A 16,190-nucleotide genomic window follows, 5' to 3' on the forward strand; every position below is an offset into this window, starting at 1 on the left:
CGGCAGAGGGCTGGGTCCTCCTGCAAGTTCGGGCTGCGGCCGCCGCTGACATGTTAGACAATACTCATAAGCAAGAGCTTTCCTGGAAAGGGCAGAGGCTTGTTCGACATCTCAGCTGGAAATTGCAGGTTTAACTAGTTACTTGCTGGCTGTTCTTGCTCTGTGTCGGAGCCTGAGTGGCTCAGGCCAGGCTCAGGGACAGCGTGCAGGTCCATGTCCTCGCTGCTCTCAGTGCCAGCTCCTGGGCTGGCACCGACCCTGACATGCCTCCAGCTGCCCTCGTTTGGTGTTTGTGCCTTCAAGAACTTAGGAGCCTGAGCACCCATGTGAGGCTCAGCTCTTTTCTCTGGTCTCTAAAGCAAAGGCATGGAAGCAGCGTGGCTTGTGGTTGGCCTTCGTCCCGAGGCACGTGAGTCCCCTGACTGACCCACACGTTGCTTCCAGCCCCCGCTGGTTTTATGGTAGCGAGGATTTTTGAAGTTTGTCACCTGAAGCAAAGTTCACTGACGTTTGTTAGTGGAGCAGGTTGGATGCAGTTCAGCAGTGGGAAGCTCAGTGCTTGTAGCCTCCCCCTCTCACTCCTGTGCTGGATTTTGAAGCAAGCATCACGCCTGCAGTGCCAGCAACCAGGTTAAAAAGTTATGCAGTGTAATCTTGCCTCTCCAGCCACAATTGATTGCTGAGGGAGGGTGGAAGATGGACGAATCCTTTGAGCAGGAGCAGGGCTAGCCTGGCCACCTTGGCATCGGCCTCACAAGATCTGGCTCCTGGGCTCTGGTGTTCCCACTGCTTGTGTGCCCTGCAGAGCACCCCTGTAGGCAGGCACTGGCTGTGTCTGGGGACAGCTCTCGGTACCTGGAGCCATGGGCAGGCTGTGAGCGGGCTCCTGGCTGCAGAACCCCCCTGAGCTGTGCCAGGCACCCAGGCTCGGGTGCTGGGCTCTGTGCCAGCTGAGAGGCTGATGGCTGCTGTTCTCTTCCCCCAGCCTAGGAGCTGTTGAGGCTACTCTGACCTCCTGAGTGCAGAAGCACAAAAGCATAGACAGCTGGGGTTCCTGTAATGATTTCTGATGGGCTCAGTTTTGGGTTGTTACCTTTGCTATCAGCTGGTGTGAGATCAGACAGCCATTGTGTGCAGAATTTCTTGGATTACTTTTATTCCTACAGTCTTCTCTGCCTTAGAACAAGTTTCTCACGTACAAGTTTAGTAGTATTTCTAGCTACTGTAAAATGCCTTCAACCTTGCCTTGCCCAGATTAGTTTTCTCCTGGCTCAGTTCCTCTGTCCCCAAGCTCCCCAGACAGCCCTGCTTTCAGACGTCTCTTCCGTTAGAGCAGCGGAGAATGCAGGTGTTGGTGGAAAACTGCTGTGGAGGCAAGTGTAGCTGTGCATTAGCAGCAAGGTCAGAAGGCTGATTCTTAATCTGGGGATCTGCTATTGCTGTCGGTTGCCCAACCTTGGAGGTTCACTGGTGTTTTGGGAAGGAGTGAATTGCTGGCAGTCGGGGTTTTTAATACACAGCTCTAGCAGGCTTGGGGGGGACAGTCGGAGGAAAGTTGTGCAAGAGAAATCTGATCACTGCTACAAGGTTAAGAAGAGGAAAGGAGTGTGATAACGCAGCCTCTGCATGGCAAGATGAGGGATGAGAACCCGAGGGAATCATGTTCGGGGCGGTTCTGTCAGTGGGATAAGAGCTGAGCTCCCACTGGAAGCTCTCTGCTCTGCCTGAGCAGCCTTGCTCCTGGGTTTCCCAGCTGAAAAGTGGAAGTAAGTCAGGAACATGCACTGAGATAAATCCACCTGCCGACTCAGAACTGCCTCCTGCACAGTAAAACCAGCACCATGTTGCAGAGTCCTGTGTTTACCTTCATTGTCTGTACATGACTAAACTTGGCAGCACACCCCTCTTCTGGCACAGCTTCCCAGCACTTGCTTTACTTTCCTGCATTGTGCTCCATTGGTTGTGCTGGAAAGTTGTTATTTCTAGAAGCTTCACAGGTCTGAAGTTCACGCATTTTTTTATTTGCATTTGAGAAGCAATGCCAGTCCTTGGGGCAGTGCTTGGACAGTGTGCCAAAGATGAAAACCAGCATGTGGTTCCTCCTGTGGTGGCATTGGCTGTCACTTTTGGCAGTAGGTCAGGTTTTTGCCATAGTAGCAAGGCTCTCTCAGGATTAGCTTTTGGTTGGCATGTTTTTCTAAGAAAGCATTTCCTTAGTTTGTCTTTCACTTTAAAGAGAAAGTCTCTACTACAAGCTGTTGAAGAGGCTGCAAGCTCAGAGGTTGTATGTAGTTATGTGCAATGACATAAAACTGCAGGATCACGAGTCTTGCCCAGAACTCCAGCGGGTTGGATTAGCCTGGGACTAGCCCTGTTCCCAGGCTCCCCACTGGCCAGCCTCCTGCCCTTGGGGTTGGATGAGGCTGGGAATGGTAGTGTGGGTCCTGGCTGTCAGCAGGCCGTGCCGTGCGTGCTCTGTCTTTGCTGTTGGTGTCCCTGGAGGCTCAGCCCGGGTTGGGCTGTGGTGCCAGCTGGGGTCAGGGCACTGTGCAGGCCTGGGTGGGTCACTCGGTGTGCCTGGGGAGGGGTTCCTGTGGCGCAGCAGCTTTCCTGGGCTGCTGCTGGCAGAGCTCTTGCAGAGCTGCGGGCGCTGCTGTCCCCTGGGCGCTGTGTGACCCGAGTGGCCACAGCTGCGCTGCAGGGCAGCCCGAGCTGCTGAGGCTGGCACAGCTGCCAGACCTCCCCTGCAAACCCTGCCCAGAGAACAACAGGCTGGTTCCCTGCTCTTGCTGTCCCAGTAGCTTTCTGAAACTAAGGTATGCACAAGGGTAAAGCGCAGGGACTTGGAGGATTATAGGCTGGTTCTTGGTTTCTGGCTGAAATACAGTTCCTTCCTCCAGCTGTCTTGAAATTTGAGAAACATGCTCTTCCTGACACAGTTAATGTTTTTGTTGGTGCTGGTCTTTGCACTTTGCATTAGTCCTACTCTTTGTGCCTGATTTCTGTGATGTTTGAATTTCATGTTATTGTAGCAGGGTCACCCAGACAGCCAGTTTCAAGGCTAGGTTCATGAAAAGTTTTGGCCAGATAGAAAGTTTACAAATGAGTTTAAATGTAGTTCCCAGATGTGGAGAGTGCAGGGTGGGTAAGTCAGGGTGCCAGATGCAAAGCACAAGGCATTCCAGCACCTGTAAGTGCCCGAGCCAGCGGCTGTGGGAACCTCTGGGTGTCCTGGGGCTTGGCCCTGCCCAGAGCACTGCAGGCTGCAGCCTCACCATGCTCTGCTCTCTCTCTGAGCCAGTCTCAGTGGTGTGAAGCTGCTGAGAAATAAATGCAGAACAAGTACCTCTGCTCACAGATGTCTTAGAACCAATTTGAGTTTAATGATGTCAGTAGAGCAGCTCTGATGTTTCACTGTGGGCTCTTATTAAAAGAAGTCCTTGTTGTACCTAAAGTGGGAAGTTCCTTGGAAGCTGTGGTTTCCACTAGGGAGGCACCTCCAGGTCTTCCACTTTCCCTGACGGGATGTCCTGCAGAAATGTTTTCATTAGGGCCATCTCTGGAGCTAATGCCTATTCATTTAGTAAATTTATTTGGATTCATTAAACTATTTATTTAGCTTCATTTATTATCCAGCTAAAATTTAATTTGCATTTGCTGTACTGACACCAGCCTTCGCAGGTTAGAGCTAACACATACACTCTTGTGAGCTTGCTTTGGCTGCAGTTGAAGAAATGCAGCTCAGCTTCATGAGACCTGACCAGGTACTTCTAGGAGATTCCTCCTCTTCCCAGAGGTCTCTTTGTGAGGAGGAAGAGTTGAAGCTATCAGTACATATGAAGTCCTTCAAAAATCACAAGAAAACCACAATGCTCATGTGATCTGAAAGTTGGTGCTGGCTCATGGGCCTGGGGGGTACCCAGTCGTGAGGCTCCAGAGCTCGGGGGCCTGTCCTGTGCCAAAGGAGTGATACCTGGCTGATGCCAGCCATGGCGGGTGAGGAGCCCGTGACTGTGGCACGGCCTCACTGGAGGTGTGAGCAGTGGCCTGCTTGGCCACAACCTCCCCGGGCCACCTGGTGCTTGGAGAAAGCTCCAGCTCCATAATCCCTGCTTCAGTTGCCATGGTTTTCTTTAAGTAGCATGGAGAGAGGAGAGGTGTTAGGGGATTGTGTGTGTGGTTTTGTGGTTTGCTGTGTTTTATATGGCAGAGCAGCATGAGAGGAGAGAAAATTCGTCTAGAAACTACTGACTGGTTCACTGCCTGAATGCTTTGTGCTCGCCTGCTTAGTATGGATGGCTGTGCCGGGCCCGGGCATGCCATAGTAACTGCCCTGGCCTTGTAATTCAATGCATCTCACTTGCTCGGGTTTGGCACAGCGCTGGTCCCAGGCTGCACTGGTGTGGCACTCGAGATCGGGCTATTTATAACTGCCCGGCCCGGGCGGCATCCCCCGAGTGCGCCCGGCTGTGCTGGGGACCGGAGAGCGAAGCTGCAGCTGGGGACAGGGCCGGAGGCGGCCGTGCATGAAGGTGCCCAGGCAGCACCTTGGGGAAACTGCTGCAAGCCCAGCATCCGGTTCTGGTGAGCACACGGGGCGCGGGATCCTGCGCGGAGTCAGCGGCTGCTCCTGTGTCCTGCCACGCCGGGGCCACGCAGACATTCTCTCTGGAGAAAGCGCCTGACTGCGAGAAGGCAGCGGAGGGCACGGGCTGCGCGTGGGACCGTGCCTTGGGGGGACTCCAGTGTATGTGTGGAACACAGCTGACTGTTCTGATCCGCTGCTGCACAAGCCAGGCATGGGAAACAGCCTTTTTGCAAACTGCTGCAGGCAAGTCACTGATCTCCTCTTCCAGCCACGCAGCTCTGGCTCACCCGATGAGAGGTCGCCCCTCTTGCCAAAGTCTCCTGCAAGCTGCAGTGTCGTCCCGGAGATGCCAGAAGCTGCCCAGTGTGCTGGGCTGTATCCAGACATCATCCCCAGTGAGGGGCTGACTGGAAGCCTGCAGAAGGGCACTGAATACATCCAAGACCTCTCTGAGACCAAGGACAAAGAAGGAATGATGACAGTTTGTGATAGGAGCGGTTTGAGACCTGGCGCTGGCACGGTTGGCCTGCTCCAGCAGACAGAGGCATCCCATGCAGTGACTGTCCTTCCAGCCGACCTTGGGGACAGGCCGGCAGGGCTGGTTGATCATGCTCAGTCACTTGAGGCCTGCCAGAGCTGTGTGAAACTTGAGGACAGCGGCTTAGCCCACAGATCCTGCCGCCGGGAGGAGCAGGAGGCAGCAGCTGAGGGCAGAGCGGGCCCTGGAGCGCATTCCGCTGGCCAGGGCGAGGGCCGAGCGGCCGTGCGCCTGCACGCGGCCTTGCTGCCTCCGGACAGCGGGCTCGCGTGCAGAGCTCCTGCTCCCTCCCCAGGGAGCCCTGGGACACCCTCCTCTGCTCTGCCAGCCAGTGCAGGGAAAACCCTGCCAGCTCAAAGTGCAGTTTTGCTGCCTGTTCCTCCTGGTGAGGTGTCACCTAAGGCTCAGAACACAAGTGCTGGTTTTGTGGCAGAGCCTACTGCCTGCCCCAGCAAAAGGTCAAGCTCCGATGCTGATTCCCAGGCCCAGGTTCTGCCCTCAAAGCAGCAGCAGCAGAAGAAGAAGAGGAAGAAAAAGAAGGTTCCTCTCCCAGGTGCTCTGTCCAGCTGCATGGAGCCACCACACCGTATGCCCCTCACAGGGGTGGGTGGATGTGTGTGCCTGTGGCATGGGGCAGCACAAAGGAGAGGGGAGGGGTGCAGATGTGATGTTTTAACTTCACAGGTGAAGGAGGAAGGTGACGAGGTATCCCACCTGGGTGTGTACCACAAAGGGACCTGTCTGTGCCTTGTTCATGTCAGCAAAGCAAACTTAAGGGTGTTTTGCTTATCTTTTTCTCAGTTCACAAGCTAAATCCCTCTATTGTTTATGACTGCAAACGTGGTCCTTGTAAAGGATGGGAGTGGATCTGCACAGCCCAGCCCGCAGCAGCTTGGGTGGAAGTGTGCAGCTGTGAGGGACCAGCACAGGGAGCCTGTGCCTTCCTTCAGCTGTGTGCAGGTTGAGGACAGGCCTGAGCTGCAGGGGTGGAGCAGCTCCATCAGCTGTGCTGAGGCTGGGATGTTCCTTCTCTTCCTTCACCCAGTGCGTTATTGCAGTGCAGTGGGGACAGTGGCCCCAGCCATTTGGCCCCTCAGAATGGCACTGGAGCTGATAATAGGAAATGCATTCCAAAAGTTGATGCTGGTAAAGTAGGGGGTTTAATTTTTAGTTTTGTCCCTCTAAGAATTTCTCCAGTTACTAAATGTAGGGAAGGAAACTCGCCACTGACAGAGCGGTCCCTGCAGACCAGGCTAACTCCCAGCAACATAGTGTTGCTGACTTTTGGATCCGATAATCTTTGAAAAGGATTTGTGTCTGACTTTGGTTTAGAAGATTTGTTTGAACATAAATCAGTTATTAACTAACCCTTCCCAGGATCTGTGCTGTGTGCAGCCAGCAGGTTTTGGGTTCAGGTGTGCACCCTCCCTCACGCCAGGATCTTTGCAGAGGTTTGCCAGGTGCCACTGCCACAGCCTGGCTGTAAATAAGAAGCGTGATTAAAGTAGGCCCTGTCACCTTGGCGTGTGAACTCCTTGTCCAGGCAGAGATGAAGCCTAATCCTGTGTCTGATCCTTTGTGCCAGGTGTGAGTGCAGACGGGCGGGTGCGGGTCGGTGCGGCAGTGCCCGGCCACGCTCTGCTCTGCTCTGCTCTGTGTGCGTGTGTGCAGGGATTGCTGCACTGTGCTCGGTGCCCGGCCACGCTCTGCTCTGTGTGTGTGTGTGCAGGGATCGCGGCTCTGCGCTCGGTGCCCTGCCACGCTCTGCTCTGTGTGTGTGTGTGCAGGGATTGCTGCGCTGTGCTCGGTGCCCGGCCACGCTCTGCTCTGTGTGTGGGTGTGCAGGGATTGCTGCGCTGTGCTCGGTGCCGGGCCACGCTCTGCTCTGTGTGTGGGTGTGCAGGGATTGCTGCGCTGTGCTCGGTGCCGGGCCACGCTCTGCTCTGTGTGTGGGTGTGCAGGGATTGCTGCGCTGTGCTCGGTGCCCGGCCACGCTCTGCTCTGTTGTGTGCAGGGATTGTTGCACTGTGCTCGGGGCAGCAGTGAGAACATCGTGTTCATCGTGTTCTCACCATGAGAGCACTGCCAGCCAGCACGGGCCAGAGCTCAGCAGCCTCTGCCACACCCCAGGTATGAGCTGCAGCTTGAGTGCAGGAGGAGGGTCCTTGCTGGGGCACAGGCACATCCCTTGGAATGACAGGGGAGACCAGAGGTCACAGCCTTTGGTCGAGACCACAAACCCGCGTGTTGAGGCCGATGTGACCCGGCAAGGATCTCCATCTGCAGCAGGAGCAGGGTGGTGAGCGGGTGGAACCGCTTCCCTGTGACTCAGACACCTTCCGTGAGCCATCTGGGGTGCAGCGAGAGCCCGCAGCCAGACACAGCTGCCCACCTGTTTGGGGATTGAAGTGGCAGCAAGGAACGGGAGAGAGGTCTCTGCAGGTGTCCCTAAGGTGTTCCTGTGCCTCCTCCTGCTATCTCAAGTAGGCTGAAATCCTGTGAAATCCACGAGTGCCCCATGATGTACCTCCCTCTGCGCCAGCGCCGGCCGAGGCCGTGGCACAGTGGGGCTGCAGCGGGTGGGAGGAACCAGTGACCCACTTTAGGGCAGCTGGGTGCAGCTCCGCTTCCCTCGGGGAGGACGTCAGGTGAGTCAGCACCCAGCAGGCAGCACGGCCTCCAGGCCAGCTCGTGCTTCCTTGAAACATACCCATTCTGTGCAGAACCCCTCTGGAAAGCCTTGCCTGGCTCACATCCGAGGGTTAACCTGCTGCACAGCAGATCTTTCTCAGTCCAGACTTAACTTTTGTTTCTTAACTTAAGACTGTGCTGGCTTGAGCTAGATCCTCTAGCATAAGGAGACATGAAGGTGTTGCCTCTACATGTCTCTTGTCACAAAGTGCAGAGTTGTGCCAGTCCTGCCTTCACTCAAGTAAGGAAAAGAGGGATGGAAGGTGTGAATGTGTTGTATTTCTGCAGACTAGGAGCAGTATTCTGATTTCTGAAACACTAGGTAGTTTGAGGATCTTACACCACTGAGCAGTGAAAAGCAGAAGTGTGGTCCTGGCTGGTGACTTTCCTTTGCTGTGTTCAGGTTTTCCTGTTTCACTTGGCTTTGCTGCTGAAGGTGTTTGCTGTTCTCCAGACTGGCGTGTGCATGGGTTGCAGTGCCAGCCTTCCTTTCAGCCAAATTCTGTCTCCTTTCTGGCTAGCACAGCAGGAACAGAAGTTGAGTGATCCTGCCCTGCTTGGGTGGACAGGGGCTGGGCCAGGCCTGGCTTGGGTGCCTGGCAGGTCATCCTGTCTGCAGTACCAGTAGCCCCAGGTGTAGCATTTCCCTGGTGGCTTGTCTGCTCTCCCTCCAGATCCCCACGTGTTCAGGCAGCCCAGGAGTATGGCTGTGCTGGCTGCAGGGTGTGACAAGGGGCTCTCCCCAGCCCTTTGGGCATGGTGTGGTTTTTCTGAAACCACATCTTTTGAGGCACTCTTGCATGGAGTGTTTCTTTCTCCTTTCTAGCATGACAGCAGCTTGCTGGAGCCAGAGCCGGGCCTCTCTTGCCCATGGCTTCATCTGTCAAATAAATGAGCAGCAAGTGCTGGAGACATATGCACAGTGACAGGGACCATGAGCAGCATCTGCTGAGCTGCTGAGGCAGCCGAGGCTGCCTGAGGTAGCTCTGCTACCTACTGCCTTCGGAATGGGTGTGCTCTCACCATGTCCTCAGTCAGCCCTGACAGTCATCTCTGAGGATTTGCTGTTGGCAGTCGTTGTCTGGGCCAGGGACATGACCCTCCAAGGGTGCTTTTGCAGGGCTTGTTGCTGCAGCCTCATGTTGTGCTTCAGAGGTGTTGCAGGGGGATGTGGTGTTGCCATCCCTTTTTGGGTTATGCGAAGGCTGGATGACTTCTGTGGGCTGCAGGAGCAGCTGGGGCTGATGGAGAAGAACTGGCTGTGGCAGCTGTAGGTCCTCAAGCCACAGTACCAGTCTATGAGGTGAGGGAGGCTGAGCAGCTATTTCCCCTGGAGTGGGAACATGATGCCTTGCTGGGAGGTGAGGATGAGGAGTGACACCTGCCAGATGGAGCTGGCTGCAGGGCTGCAGCCTCGAGGCATTAGCCTGGCTTGCAGCTGTCCTGGCCCTGTGCAGCCTTTCAGAAAGGTTTCTGCTGCCTGGGAAAGCACCCCACCTGCTCCATCTGTGCTGCCTGCAAGTGGGTGCCTGAGAGCACCAAGCTGGCACTGCTGAGTGTGACCTTGTGGTGCAGCTGAGTGTGCTGGGCCAGCCCTGCTGGGAGCACAGCCTGAGGGACAAGATGCCAGCTGTTCTCCAACACCCACTGCCCCAAGTGTGCGGGGTGGGGTGGTGCCCTTGGGGCACCAGCCTGGCACGCTGGGAGCAAGGGGTATTCTGCCATCTCCCAGAGTTGCTATCAGCAGCTCTTTCCACTCTTCCAGCTTCTCCTGGCAGCCCCTTAGTCCTCTTTAGTGTGGTCCCCAGCCTGGTTCAGAGGAGGTAGGCTCTTCTAGGAGACTGGCAGCTTCCTAGATCTTATCAGGTCTCTGATGCTATCCAGCTCATTGGAAAAGACAACAAAGCATTGCAGAGCTGTGAGGTGGGTGCAGAGAGCTCCCCAGCCCTGTGACGCATCTGTCTAAATGAGCACTTAAAATGTCGTCACCATTTTCTTGAATAAAAGCGCTTAGGCGAAGCCTTGCCCTGGCACCGTGGGATCTCTGTGAAATATTCTGGAGATGCAGAGGGTGGCCAAAGGCGGGCAGGGCCGTGAGAGCTGTTGGGTGCCTGTGGAGTAACCAGGCTGCCACGTGAGCGCAGTGGTGCCGGGCAGCCGCCGGCCTCCCTCTCCCTCTGCTCTCTAACGTGTTGGTGCAGAGGTTACAGCTGCCTCCAGGCCGCAAAGCACCACACACCCTTTTTTTTTTTTTAATTAAGAGGCTTAAGACAGCTCAGTGTGGTGTACACTGACCCATCCTTCCTGCTCTCCTTCCCTCCCCTCTCTGCACATGGTTTGTGGAAGATGCAAACACCGCAGGCAAGTGAGAACACCTTCATTATGCTGTGAGGAAAGGGAGGGAAGGGCCTGGCACACCTCTGTCTAGTAAACAGCAAGTGCAGAATAAAACCCTGCCTTTTAGCCCCTGATTAGCTCGGGCTTTGCTGTGTCCAGGCCAGTCTCTGCAGCCCGTTGGAGAGGACCTTGTCTAAACTCCTCTCTTTTTGCCCAGAGCACCCGTCTGGCGTGGCACTGATGAATGGCAGCGGCCCGCATGACAGCCTCAAGGGCGACAAGGATGCCAAGCAGAATGGCCACGAGGAGGCTGAGCCGGGAGAAGATGGGAACGACCAGGAGGTCATCGTCATACAGGACACGGGATTCACTGTCAAGATCTGTGCACCAGGGATAGAGCCCTTTTCCCTGCAGGTACCTGCCCTCGCCAGCTGGGGAAGGGAACAGAGGCGGGGAGTGTTTGAGCCAGATCCTTTCAGCCAGGCAGGCAGGGAAGGAGGCAGTGCCTGGAAGGCCCCTGTTCAGCCTCACAATCTGCACAGTACCTTCAGGCTGCTCACAGCTCCCTGACCTGTCTATCTTCTGACCAGGGCTAGGTGGGGAAGGAGGCAGCAAAGGATGGAGGGTGCAGGAGACTGCCTGGCCAGTGCCTTGAGAGAAATGAAGGAGGAAGAGACGTGAGCAAGAGGCTGCCTAGCCCAGGCCTGCCTGGGCATTGCAAGGACAGGGAGGGTGTTTCATTCTGGATCCCAGGTGTGGAGCAAGGGGAAGGAGAACTGGCTGTGGTGTAGCTCTTTGCCCATCACAGAGGGGCTTGGCTATGGAGCTGGGCATAGGGAAAATGGCCTTCCCACTTCTGGGCTGTTCTGAAGCAGTGTTGTGAAAACGTGATTTCTGGGCCTGAGTGAGGAGGGGAAAATCCCTTGCTTGCTCAGCAGTTATGACATGATGCTGCTTCAGGCCAGCCTGGGTTTGGTACAGTGACAGGTGCTAACACAGCTCAGGGAGCTCAAGCCTGAAGACCAAGGGAATGATGCAGTCTCCACTTCCCTCTGCTTGGAGAGCTCTGCCTCATGTCATGTGGACAGTGAGGTGCTGTCAGGTCAGGATGAGCTCTGACAGGCCTGGTTCATAGTCCCATTTAGCTTGATACTTCACCGAAAACTATCTGAATGAAGTATCTCTTAATTTTGGGGAGAGGCATATGGAATCTAAACCCAGTGGTTTAGATTCTTAAGTTCTTATCTGCCCAAGACTGGCAGAGAGTGCAGCAAAATCCCATCCCCTGTGGAAACAGCTGTGTCTCAGACTGGCTTTTTGTCTCCTTTAAATCCCCCTGGCTGTTAGTTTTAATGGCCTAATAACAGCAGGCCGGGTTGTTTACAGCAGCCTATGTAAACTACCCCGAGTCCTCTGGGTTTTCAGCAGTGTCAGTGGTGCTGCAGCAGAGCAGGGAGGTGGGGGAGCAGCCCTGGTGGTCAGGGTGGGTCTGGCCTTCCCTGAGCCCTGTGGAGGTGTGGCACTGGCACAGCTCACCACGCATGGGGAGGAGGAGCTGGGCTGTTTTCCATGGGCAGCATTCAAGGTCTGACCACTAATCTGGTGTGAATGGATAAGGGAAGAACCCCACTTCCCCCACCACCTGCTGTTCCTTCAGTGCCCTCTGTCACCTCTGTCCTGTGCCAAGTGCTTGGGCAGTGCCTGGCTGTTACATCTCTGGGTGCCAAGCCCCGTGGGGTGGAACTCAGGTGGCTGACCCTACCAGAGGTGACACTGCCCTCCCAGCAGGAGCAGGAAAGATCTTCCTGGAAAGGGAGGTGAGTTTGCCTTTCCAAGCCTGGAGGGAGAGGTCTTAGAGGTTTTTGATATTGCAGCCGAGGGGCAAAGTTTGGCAAGAGCATGTGGGAGGGTAAACAACAATTGTGTTCTTACCTTCTTAAGGTTTCTCCTCAAGAGATGGTGCAAGAAATCCATCAAGTTTTGATGGACCGGGAAGATACCTGCCATCGGACCTGCTTCTCCCTGCAGCTGGATGGCAACGTCCTGGATAACTTCGCTGAGCTGAAGACAATTGAAGGACTGCAGGAGGGCTCACTGCTGAAAGTGGTGGAAGGCAAGTTCCTTCAGACATGGGAGGGAATGAGTGAGGGTTTTCTTAAGGAGTGATTTTGCCCACCTGTCAGCTCTTTCCTCTGGTTCCATTTTGAGACCTGTGTGCCAAAGGAGTAAGCAACTGTCTAATTCCAGTTTCTTTCCTCACTTTTTGGTCATCAGAGCCATACACAGTGCGAGAAGCCAGGATACACGTGCGCCACATTCGGGACCTTCTGAAGAGTCTTGACCCATCAGATGCTTTCAATGGTGTGGACTGTAACTCATTGTCCTTCCTGAGTGTCTTCACTGAAGGAGACCTGGGAGGTATGGGTCAAAAAGACTTCTCTGATGTGGTCAGTGGTTTCATTCCCTGACTCCTTGCTTAGTTAAACACACAATAACAATCGGCTGTCCTGTGTCATTTAGGAGTGCAGAGAATACTTGGAGTACTTCTGCATCCCTCTTTGAATGATGACTGGGGGAGGGACTGTACACTTTTCAGAACTGACTTTATGTCTCTGTCCGTTCTAGACAGTGGAAAACGGAAGAAGAAAGGTACCGAAATGGAACAAATTGACTGCACCCCTCCTGAACATATCCTGCCAGGTAGCAAAGAGAGGCCCCTGTGTGCCCTTCAGCCCCAGAACAGAGACTGGAAGGTAGAGTTTTCCTGTGTCAAACAGCTACTGGCACATTCCTCACAGCAAACTGGTGGTCAGGGATTGAAAGCTGAGCTGAAGTGAACTTTGGGATTTGCTCTACTTGGTGCTTAACAAGCGCTGGGATAGCACTGCTTAGCCAAAAGAATAAAGTCCAGGAGCTGGTGTGCAAAACACTGGACATGGAGTCTGGACATCTGCAGAGTGTGGAAGGGCCAGGCTTGCTGGGATGGGTGGCAGAGAAGGGAAAGCAGCATTCCTCTGCAAAGTCCTGGAGACAGGATCTGCAGGTCACTACAGATTGCTCTTAGCTTTCCCATGCCCTCCCACTCGGATTCTGGTTTAGAAGCTGCCATTTGAAAACAAGTACAGCAAGAAATCCATACCCTGTGCAGCCCAAAGGCCCAGGGTGTCTGCTTTCACCCATGTCTCGTGGTGTGAAAGGCAAACTAGTGGACTGCAGAGGGCTCGGGAAGCTGTGCTCGGGAGACCAGGTGCATTTGTAAGCTCTGTTTCTGGAATCGAGCAAGGGCAGCAGGTAAAAGGGATCTGGCATGGACATTGAGGGACTCTAACTCAAAGAAATGAATTCATGCTGACAGGAGCTGCTTGTGTTGTGTTCTGCTGTAGCCTTTGCAGTGCCTAAAGGTATTGACGATGAGTGGCTGGAACCCTCCGCCCGGGAACCGGAAGATGCACGGGGACCTCATGTATCTGTACGTGATCACGGTGGAGGATCGGCACGTCAGCATCACTGCCTCCACTCGGGGATTCTACTTGAATCAGTGAGTAACTGAGATTCTCCCTGTCCTGCCCTGCAGCAGCCAACTGGAAAACAACTCATAAACAAACAGTTGCAGCCTTTTTTTTTTCCCTGTGGCAGAAACAGCCTATTTTAATTCGCTGCTCACATGGGTTTGTGGGAGTTGCTATACTGGATTGGGCTGTTCAGTTATGCCTGGTACCACTTCTCCACAGTGGCTAAATGCCTGGTGCTTTAGGGAAAGTTTAAACATCCTATAATGTCATCAGCTATTTAGAGCATTTTGAGTTGGGAGGAAATTCCTTCCTGACTATTGCAACTATCTCATTTTGCCCTGAAGCAAAAGCACAGCCTGTCAGAACTCCCTGAGCTGGGTGCAGATTTGACTACAAATCATTTCTTTTTTTGTTTTTCTAATGGTAACTGTGAGAGCTGTTGTGGCTATGCCTGTTGGAGCGACTGTGCTGAAGGTTTTCTCTGTTAAGCAAAGGCACCTTTGGTGTGTTCAGGAAGTTCTGTGAAATCAGTCCTTCCCAGCTATAAAAATAGAAGCCTCTCTTGATCCTGGGAATGGCTGAAAAAGGTCTAAATTAAAAAACCATCATGGACAAGTACAGGATTACTGGCTGTGGGGAGACTGGATAAGGTCCTTGCTGCCCATCTGCCTCGTTGCCCCATGGTCTCTGTCCCACAGGAGAGGGCACATGGTGCAGCCTTTGATACTGTGCATGTATGAAGAGCTCTCAGTCATGTTCCATGTTCCTAGGGTGTGGAAAGTCTCAGGTATGACAGTGGCTTTTGACTGTTTCTTTTTTTTTTCCCTTGCAGGTCTACTGCATACAACTTCAATCCCAAACCTGCAAACCCTAGTTTTCTCAGTCATTCCTTGGTGGAACTACTTAACCAGATCAGCCCTACCTTCAAAAAAAACTTCTCTGCGCTGCAGAAGAAACGGTAGCAGTGCTTCTTCCTCTCTAGTTCCTTGAGCAGCCCAGTGTGGAGTTGGGGAGGCTCAGCTGGTTCTGGGGAGCTGGATGCTACTGGTGCAGCAGTAATTGTAGTGCCTCCTTCTCTGAGCTCATGTAGTGGTGGGTGGTTGGGACACGTCAGTGGAAGCTGCCAGAGCACCTGACTGAACAACAGGGCAGCACTCTGAGGATCTCCCTGATCCACAAAAGAGACTGAAGCATAAATATCAGTGAAAGTAACACAAGAGGGCTTTGTATAGGCTTACAGTGGCAAGAGGTTGGTTATTTTAAACATGTCTGTGCATGTTAATATTCTGTAATTTCCTCTAGCTCCTATAATAATAACACAACAATAAGGCATTGTTTGATTCTCCTGTCCTTGCTGCAGGGACCATTTGTTCTGCTCCAGGACAGTGGGTCCTGTGCAAAAGCCTGTCATTCTTCAGAGCCACTTAATGAACTGCCTCGGCTCAGCAGGGTGTGGATTGATAGGCACATTGTGTGGTATTTGGGAGCTCTGCTCCTGCTTCATTAAGGAGATGAAAGTGACACTAGACGAGGGCTGAAATTAGCAGTGGCCTCCAGCCACCACTGTGACTATCTGGCCATTTAAGAATGGCTGTACTGTGTTGCCTCTTGGGCCAGAAGTAGCTACAGACGAGCCCCCAGCCCCTGCTGAGAGCAGCCAGATTACACGAGAGACCTTTGGCGGTGCTTGGGTTTCCACTGCACGCCGCTGTTACATCGTGACCTGTAGGGACCAGTGTGAAAGCACAGGGAAAATTCTCTTGGAATAGAAAGGATTCTTCCTTTATAAATGTGTAATTGTTGTTTCTCCCAAACTAGGGTTCAGAGACACCCCTTTGAGAGGATAGCCACTCCTTTCCAAGTGTACAGCTGGACGGCCCCGCAGGCAGAGCACGCCATGGACTGCGTCCGGGCAGAGGACGCCTACACCTCCAGGCTGGGCTACGAGGAGCACATACCTGGACAGGTACTGGTCTTGCTTTGCCTGATGACACTGGCAAGACTTTTGCTGCCAGCTGTGCCAGGAACAAGTTAACTTCCAAAAAGTAACCTCTGTTATTTGTGGGAGGGTTTTGATCATCAAAGGAAAACTTGCAGGAGTCCTTGTTCTTCACAGGGCCTTTGACTACAGGGGCTGTGCTGCTCAGGCTGCAGGTCCAAGAGCACAGAAGTGACTGAGAGGAGCAGCTCCTTCTTGGGTGTTTATAAATTCCATGTCCCTTCTCTGAAGAGTGCCACTGCACAGGAGGGAGACCACTCCCTCGTGCCAGTCAGGCCTGGAATGGCTCTTGTGTCTCTGAGCAGACTGCTCCAAATGCTTCAGCTGCAGCTTTCTAGCACAAAGTGCTGCAGGGCAGCAATGGCCAGCCGTGGGCAGCACGTGCCTGCAGTGTTGCCCACAGCACTGGCCAATGACACCTGCACTGTGCTGCCCCTTCAGTGCCTCTGTACTGGCTGGGCTGATGCAAGATCTGTCCCAAACTGCTGTTGAATAAAGTCAACTCTTGAGGTGTGTTCATTCCTG

General features: G+C 53.8%; 1 protein-coding gene across 1 annotated transcript in view; it reads left to right on the top strand.

Annotated features, from left to right (window-relative positions):
* CLUH (clustered mitochondria homolog) overlaps positions 1–16,190 on the top strand; it is a 44,746-nt gene that overhangs the window by 12,785 nt on the left and 15,771 nt on the right. Inside the window, exons 4-10 of the mRNA XM_031059765.1 lie at positions 10,372–10,568; positions 12,096–12,267; positions 12,429–12,572; positions 12,780–12,907; positions 13,538–13,692; positions 14,499–14,624; positions 15,485–15,683. Of these exons, the coding sequence (XP_030915625.1) occupies positions 10,372–10,568; positions 12,096–12,267; positions 12,429–12,572; positions 12,780–12,907; positions 13,538–13,692; positions 14,499–14,624; positions 15,485–15,683 (1,121 nt within the window). The remainder of the gene's footprint in view (positions 1–10,371; positions 10,569–12,095; positions 12,268–12,428; positions 12,573–12,779; positions 12,908–13,537; positions 13,693–14,498; positions 14,625–15,484; positions 15,684–16,190) is intronic.

Source organism: Geospiza fortis, unplaced genomic scaffold (assembly GCF_000277835.1).
Source record: "Geospiza fortis unplaced genomic scaffold, GeoFor_1.0 scaffold538, whole genome shotgun sequence".
NCBI classification, from domain to species: Eukaryota; Metazoa; Chordata; class Aves; order Passeriformes; family Thraupidae; genus Geospiza; species Geospiza fortis.